Source organism: Cicer arietinum, chromosome 5, assembly GCF_000331145.2.
Source record: "Cicer arietinum cultivar CDC Frontier isolate Library 1 chromosome 5, Cicar.CDCFrontier_v2.0, whole genome shotgun sequence".
Classification (NCBI taxonomy): Eukaryota; Viridiplantae; Streptophyta; class Magnoliopsida; order Fabales; family Fabaceae; genus Cicer; species Cicer arietinum.
The window spans coordinates 54,397,269-54,405,510 of NC_021164.2; the positions used below are offsets into that span (position 1 = coordinate 54,397,269).

Consider the following 8,242-nt stretch of genomic DNA (forward strand, 5'->3'; position numbering starts at 1 on the left):
CTCTCTTGTACCTATATTTTGATCATAGTGGAGCTCTGGCTTGGTCCCGTGGTTGTTTACTTCTCACATTGAGAAGGTTTTTCCAAGTTAAAAATTATTGTGTCCTTTGTGATGGTGATTTTAGTTGTTGTGATTATTTGTTGATTGCTCCTCACAGATTCTTGCAAGTTTGAGAAATTGATTATCCGCTGCATATTGCTCTATTAGAGTTGTTATTGTTATTTGTTGTTGAATTTCCCATTACTTCGATGATGGATGATGGATGATGGTTGAAAATAGTTAAAACAGTGTAGAAATCGTTTACTTTGTAAAAATGTTTTTTATTTTTTTTATTTTAAAAAAAGTGTATTAAATTTATTCATTAATAAAAAGATTAAAAAAAATTAAAAATTAATAATTACCTATATTTTTAGAAATAATTAAAATGACAAAACTTGTTTTATATTTTTAGAAATACATATTCATTAATTATGAATTTATAACAATTATTTAGTTATTTATTTTAAAAATCTCTCGCTAAAATAAAATAAACAAAATAAATTGTGCTCAACACAAATAGATCTGAAATATCAATAGCTAATTTCCTGCAAAATAAGCCTTAGAATGCTAATCACTACTAAAATCATGATATCTACTGTTGACACTTGTGTTAGATATGTATTTTGATCTTGTTGACATAATTAAGACATGTGGTTATGGTTCAAGGACATAACATGTGTGTCATATAATATAACAATAGGCTTTATATCGAAGTCCCTAATAAAACGGTCCTTCCCTACAACGTATAGTGGATCCTGTTGGGGTTGATTGCAAGTCCCACATCCTTTAGTGTGGGAGAATAAGGAGAAAGCCAAGGCTATATATTGGGTTTTGGTCCTTTGTTTTCAAATGCACCAGTCAGCAATAGCACTTTAAGCTTGTATCTGACTTAGTTTAAATATTTGCTTTGTAAGAGTGTGGTTGTACTGGGGTGTCTGGGGTGTGAGTGAGAGAAGTCTATGTGTTGTAACAATTTTCACATAGTATTAATTCTCTGGTTGCCGGTTTAGGCAGCGGCCGTGGTTTTTTCTCCGGTTTTGGAGTTTCCACGTTATATTCTTGTGTTGTGATTGTGTCTTTATTTTTTTAACTTATGCTATTTTTCCCAACAACTGGTATCAAGAGCCAGGTTCGGAGGTTCGGTAGGATAATTTTTCTTAGTATGCTCTGTGGTTGCAGTTTTGTCTGATCTTCCACATCAGAAAAGAATTATCCTTGGTATTGTTAGGGGAAAGGTGATACTGTGAAAGTGCTGTTTAGGGAGGTTCTGGCTAAGGAAAGACTTGGTATTTAAGCGTGTCTGTTGTGACCCACCTCTCTTTCCTGGGAACTTACCTGGTGCACAGTTTACAGTCTGCGTGCAGGTGTTATGTCTTATTCAAGTGTTATGAAGTTTGACATAGAGAAGTTTGATGGAAGAATCAACTTTGGCTTGTGGAAAGTACAAGTCAAGGATGTGCTTATACAATCAGGATTACACAAGGCGTTGAAAGGAAGCACTTCCAACATGGAGGACGACAAGTGGGAGGAACTAGATTTGAGAGCTGCAAGTGCAATTCGTCTGTGTTAGGCAAAGAATGTTCTTGCGAATGTGCAGAATCTGTCATCAGCCAAGCAACTCTTGGAGAAGCTTGAAGGGTTATATCAGGCTAAGGGCATCTCAAATCGGTTGTTGTTGAAAGAGCAATTCCACAATCTGCGCATGGATGAAGGTACGAAAATCTCTGATCATCTTAGTACTTTGAATAATATTGTCTCTGAGTTGGAATCTATCAAAGTTGAGATTGATGATGAAGATAAAGCGTTAAGGCTCATTTTGTCCCTTCCACCTTCCTATGTTCATCTTAAACCTGTTCTGATGTATGGGAAGGAAAGTTTGAGTTTTGAAGAAGTTGCAACTAAAATTATTTCTGAAGAAAGGAGAATGAAAAATGATGAAAGCATTTCATCAAGCTCAATGTTGCTGACTAGAAGTGGAGCTAATGGGAAGAAGATACATGCAAAGAATTTGGTGTGCTGGGAGTGTGGAAAGTCTGGGCATGTGAAGAGAAATTGTCCAGGTAGAGCAGTATCTGAAAAAAACTCTAAGACAAGTGCTGGCAAGGTCTCCCTTGTTTGCAACTAAAATTATTTCTGAAGAAAGGAGAATGAAAAATGATGAAAGCATTTCATCAAGCTCAATGTTGCTGACTAGAAGTGGAGCTAATGGGAAGAAGATACATGCAAAGAATTTGGTGTGCTGGGAGTGTGGAAAGTCTGGGCATGTGAAGAGAAATTGTCCAGGTAGAGCAGTATCTGAAAAAAACTCTAAGACAAGTGCTGGCAAGGTCTCCCTTGTTTGGGGAGATGATGGTGATCTCATCTAGAAGATAAAGTTTGTCCTTATGGTATTTCCGCTATATCATGAAAAAGGACAAGTTATTGCTAGCGGATTCAGGACAAGTTGATGCAAGGTGTGTGGTGATGTGTCGATGGCTGAAGAACTTCCTGGAAGCTGTAAGACCCATAATTTTAAAGTACCATTTATATATTTTTGGTGTATTTTGGATTTTGGCTCGAGGCTTTTAAGTTATTTATCGATGCATAGTTTCGAGGACGAAACTAATTTTAGGGGGGGAGTAATGTAAGACCCATAATTTTAAAGTACCTTTTATGTATTTTTGGTATATTTTGGATTTTGGCTCGGAGGCTTTTAAGCCAAAGTTAATAATATTTTGGAGTTTTATAATCGAAAAGATATTTCGATGCCAATTAGAATTTCTCGTCGATAAATAAATTGAATTTAACTGCGGTAAATCCTTTACGGAGAATTTAAGGCGTTTCGGGTGAAACGGTAATTTAACAAATATCTAGATTTTGAGATATTTGTTAAGTTATATTTATTATATTTATATATGTTTGTTTGGAGAATTTTCCATCTTCTTCCTCTCTGATACCCGTGAACCAAATTCCCTCCTTTCTCCCATTTTCATTGTCGTCGCTTTCCTTTCTTCAAAACTAGTAACCCAAGGTTGGGTGAGAGTTAGATCAAGGTTTTCGCAACTTCACTCTTCCTCTTTGATTCGAAAACGAAGAAAAACGGTTTTTGAGATCCAAACACAAACCCCTCCGTTTCTTCAAGATCCAAGCTTCATTTCAAGAAGTGATAGAAGGGAAGGTTGCTCACCTCCGTGCTACGGTGCTAGTGGACCAATTTTGGAAGCGGCGTTGCGAGCGGAAAATTTACCGAATTTACTCACGGTGCCGTAATCGCACGTTAGAGCTAACGCGAAGGTAAGGGCTCCTTCCAAACTTTTAGTTTGCATTTAGAGACTTATCTGTGGTTGTGGGGGAAAGAATTTGTTAGGGTTAAATGTATCGATTTGGGGAAAAACGAAACTAGGGCGTTATGGGTAAAACCTTAGAGTTAGGTTTTGTTTATAATGATGAATGTTTCGTGGTGAATGAATTTGAATGTCATTGTGTATGATTATGAGTAAATGAAATTTGATGTATCTGGGTGTTATGTTGACTTTGATTTGTGTTCGTTGTATTTGGCGTGTCCATACTTGATGTTTGTTAATTGGTGTGGTTGTTGTGAATTATGGTTTGAATGTGAGAGTATGTTTGAGTTTGTTTCCGTGGAATTTGAAAACCATTAGAGTTAAACGAGTATTAAAAATGGGGAATCTTTTAATACCTCGGTTTACTTAATGTGCATTTGAGGAAAAGGTTTAAGTTAACTGGGCGTTGAGAATGGGGAATCTCTTAATGTCCCGGTTACTTAACGATCGTTTTTGAAAATCGTTCCGGTAAATGAGTGTTAAGAATGGGGAATCTCTTAATGACTCGTTTACTGAATATCTTGTGTGAAAATCGTTTAAGTCAAAAGTATATTAAGAATGGGGAATCTCTTGATATGTCTGTTTGCTTAACGCTTTGTTTTGAAAATCATTAAGATAAATCAGTATTAAGAATGGGGAATCTCTTAATATGACTGTTTGCTTAACGTTTTGTTTTGAAAATCATTAAGTTAAATCGGTATTAAGAACGGGGAATCTCTTAATGACTTATTTATTTAATGTCGTTTTGAAAACCGTGCAGACCCGTGATAGGTGGCACCTCGATAAACGGTACGGGCCCGTGATAGGCAGTACGTTTATGGTTTTCGCTTTTTGTAAATCGTGCAGACCCGTGATAGGTGGCACCTCGATAAACGGTACGGGCCCGTGATAGGCAGTACGTTTATGGTTTACGTTTTTTTTATATCTCCATTTGCTTAACGTCTGTTGTGAATGAAGTCGGTATATGTCCATGCATTTTCATCCTTTTTGTAAATCGTGCAGACCCGTGATAGGTGGCACCTCGATAAACGGTACGGGCCCGTGATAGGCAGTACGTTTATGGTTTTCGCTTTTTTGTAAATTGTGCAGACCCGTGATAGGTGGCACCTCGGTAAACGATACGGGCCCGTGATAGGCAGTACGTTTATGGTTTACGCTTTTTAATATCTGCATTTGCTTAACGTCTGTTGTGAATGAAGTCGGTATATGTCCATGCATTTTCATCCTTTTTGTAAATCGTGCAGACCCGTGATAGGTGGCACCTCGATAAACGGTACGGGCCCGTGATAGGCAGTACGTTTATGGTTTACGCTTTTTAATATCTGCATTTGCTTAACGTCTGTTGTGAATGAAGTCGGTATATGTCCATGCATTTTCATCCTTTTTGTAAATCGTGCAGACCCGTGATAGGTGGCACCTCAATCGATTGCCAAATCGATTGATTCAGCCCAGGATTCTGTTTTCATTAAAAACCTTTACCCCAATCGATTTCCCAATGGATTGGCTCAGTGAAAATCCTTAGTTTGAGTTAGATGATTGATTACTCATTAACTTATCCATGTCTTGATTTGTTATGTGTTAATTAGGAGATTGATAACTTCATTTTACTTTCATTTTTAATTGGCAAAGTATTGTATGAACTTTTCGCATATTGAAAATCTTGTTAAGGTGCATGCTTAGTTGAAAAGTTATTTTGAGCATTTAAAATCTTAATTGCTATGTGGTAATTGTTATTTTTTTTGGTTGGTGACCCTTTACAATTATTGTGGAAATCTGGGCTTTGCCCTCAGATGAGAGTCAGGACGGTCCTACCGGTTCGTACCCTACGGACGGGAATGGAGATGGGAACGCGTGATTGCAGTTACATTAGGAGGATCTCACGGGGCGCGTGGAGATACTCAGGGTGTATAGCTTTTTGGTAGGATGATCAGATTAGGATGATGTATAGGAACTAGGTGTCCTTCTTTTTGGATTGGAGTATTTTTAGTTTGGAAAACTGTATTTATACTAATATTGTCAGTTTGACTTCTTATTCGAATGGGTTCCATGTACCATTTGATGTTGTGTAAATGTTTTGGATTTGTAATTGGAGAAACTTTTCCGCTGCTTGTAAATTATAATGACTCAATTACTTATCCAAAGGCATTTCCTGATTTAATTCTTTGTTCGTTTTTAATTACTTTTGAAAAAAAAAATACACCCTCGCTTTGAAAAACGGGGTGTTACAGAAGCCAACATGGGAGTTGCACCATAAATTTCAGTAAGGTTTCGACATGAGAAAATTCTTGGAATTGTTTAGTTCCAAGTGGAGAAAATTCTTGGGATGGTTTAGTTCCAAGTGAAGTGTACTTTTGATGGTGGAGTATGATTGTCGGTAAGACAATGGAAGCGGATGCTGTAACTCTTACAATCAAGGTGGAGATTGTTGGGGTTGATTGCAAGTCCCACATCCTTTAGTGTGGGAGAATAAGGAGAAGGCCAAGGCTATATATTGGGTTTTGGTCATTTGTTTTCAAATGCATCAGTCAGCAATAGCACTTTAAGCTTGTATCTGACTTAGTTTAAATATTTGCTTTATAAGAGTGTGGTTGTACTGGGGTGTCTGGGGTGTGAGTGAGAGAAGTCTATGTGTTGTAACAATTTTCACATAGTATTAATTCTCTGGTTGCCGGTTTAGGCAGCGGCCGTGGTTTTTTCTCTGGTTTTGGAGTTTCCACGTTATATTCTTGTGTTGTGATTGTGTCTTAATTTTTTAACTTATGCTATTTTTCCCAACAGATCCTGAATAAGGCCCTTAATTGCTTCTGGCATAGCTTGACCCTTCATCATATTCTTCCAATATTCATCCGGTTTTGTAGCAAAGCTCAAGTTGGCAACCTATTCACAAAAACATTTCAAATAATTGAGTTAGGAAACTACTCATATATTATTACTTGAATTTTCTGAACACTAAAATGAAATCAATTATCAACACGCGCGGCGGGTGAAAGAGGAAATTATTTTTTATTGAAGAGAGAAGAGAGAAGACTAGGAACACGACATGGATGGACTTCATTGTTGGCCTATGGTTGTTTGTTGTTAATGTTGGAAGTAAACTAATCCACGCTGAACACATATTTATGTTCAATAAAAAAGACACTTTCTTACCAAAATGGTCGGTAGAAATGACAAAAAGTAACCAACTAAGTCAAGTGGATGATATACTCCCACAATATAAATAATTTATATTCGAATACACTTGTGAGATATATTCATATATATTTGGTATTTAATGTGTTTTATCTTATGTAATTTGCAATTATCGCATATAAGATTTGAAATTTGTTTATTGAAGGTTGAATCTCAAATTCTTACTATTAAACCGACATATTTCATACATTACATGATAAAAATAATACTGTTGGGAACATTCTCTTTGACATACTAATAAATAATTAATATTATTTAATATTTCATAACTAAAACTCTCTTTCCTTTTAAAATGACAAATAAATTTTTACAAACTAATATTTTTAATGTGACAAAAATGGATGAGTCCAAAGAGCAGTAGTTTTTATATAAATTTGTCCTTTTTAATTAAATAACTACATTTTTTTTTAAATTAAATCTTTGTCGAGAAAAATTAACGTGATTAAAAAAATTGAGAAAAGAAAAATTGAGAGAGCTATTAAAAAGGATGAGGATGGAGATCATCCAAATCTAATTTTTTGTTTACCATTAATATTAAGATTAAACTATTAATTTGAATTGAGTATTTACCTATAGATGAATATTAGTTTACATTTGAAAAAATATAGTAACAATTTCAATTTGTGTTCAAAATAGATCAACTTTAAAATAGCATAGAAATTTTTTTTTGACAGAAGAATCATTAAAAAAAAAAGAGTTATTTCAATAAATGAAATACTTCATAAAACAATTGTAAAATCACATTATGTACATGATTCAAGAAAACTAAAACTATGAACTAAAAACAATTTAAATTTGTACAAATTGAGTCCAAACAAAACACTTATCAGGAGTGAAATAAAAAATATTATAATTACATAAATTCAAACCATAATTAAATCTATAAACACATTATCCCTTTCACATATATAATTTAATTGGTCATCTTACATGCACTAAAAAGGATAGTTATTAGGGAGCATTTTTCACCTTCACATACACTTCATAAGTATGTGTAAAAAGTACAGTTTTTTTCTCTTCGGTAAGTTAACTTTTGAACAAAAATACAGTTTTCTTTCATTTCAAAGTACATACTTTTTTATTGTAATAAAAAAGGTACTTTTAAATACAATTGTGGTTTTTAGAAATATGGATAAAAGTAGCTATTTCAATATTATAAGGTTTATGTCATAATCTAAGACCATTGGGTCATTTCCTAAAAAAAAAATATTAGATCACTAGAAGGAACTCTCAATTTGGGTTCGGTTGCTGATGCAGAATTCAATATTTTTACTAAAAATCGGTTTTTCATTCATTTGAATAAGTAGAAATGATATTAATCAAGAAAAATATAATTTAAAATCGCAAAACCTGAATATTAATTTGGGGACACACTCACAACACTTGGCATAAAAAAATAAAATATTTATATATTTAATAAAATCTACATATATATAATAATTGAAGTATCTAAAATACACATGTCTCTAAAACTGGAACATTAATAATGTCATAGTCATTTGTTGAATCTAAATTGAATCAACATTAATATGTCAATTTAAATCGAACACCAAAACAAAACAAAAAATGAAATTATGTTGTATATAAACAACGAACAATGAAGATAAAATGCAAAAAATAACATAATGTACTTGAAAAACACATACTTAAACAAAAAGGAGTAACAAAAATTGAGTTATATGAACAATTTA

General features: G+C 34.1%; 1 protein-coding gene across 1 annotated transcript in view; it reads right to left on the reverse strand.

Moving 5' to 3' along the window:
• Window positions 1-680: 680 nt before the first annotated feature.
• LOC101507593 (uncharacterized) overlaps window positions 681-8,242 on the reverse strand; it is a 12,547-nt gene continuing 4,985 nt past the window's right edge. The window contains exons 3-4 of the mRNA XM_012712241.1: window positions 6,126-6,239; window positions 681-794 (exon numbers count right to left, since the gene is read on the reverse strand). Of these exons, the coding sequence (XP_012567695.1) occupies window positions 681-794; window positions 6,126-6,239 (228 nt within the window). The remainder of the gene's footprint in view (window positions 795-6,125; window positions 6,240-8,242) is intronic.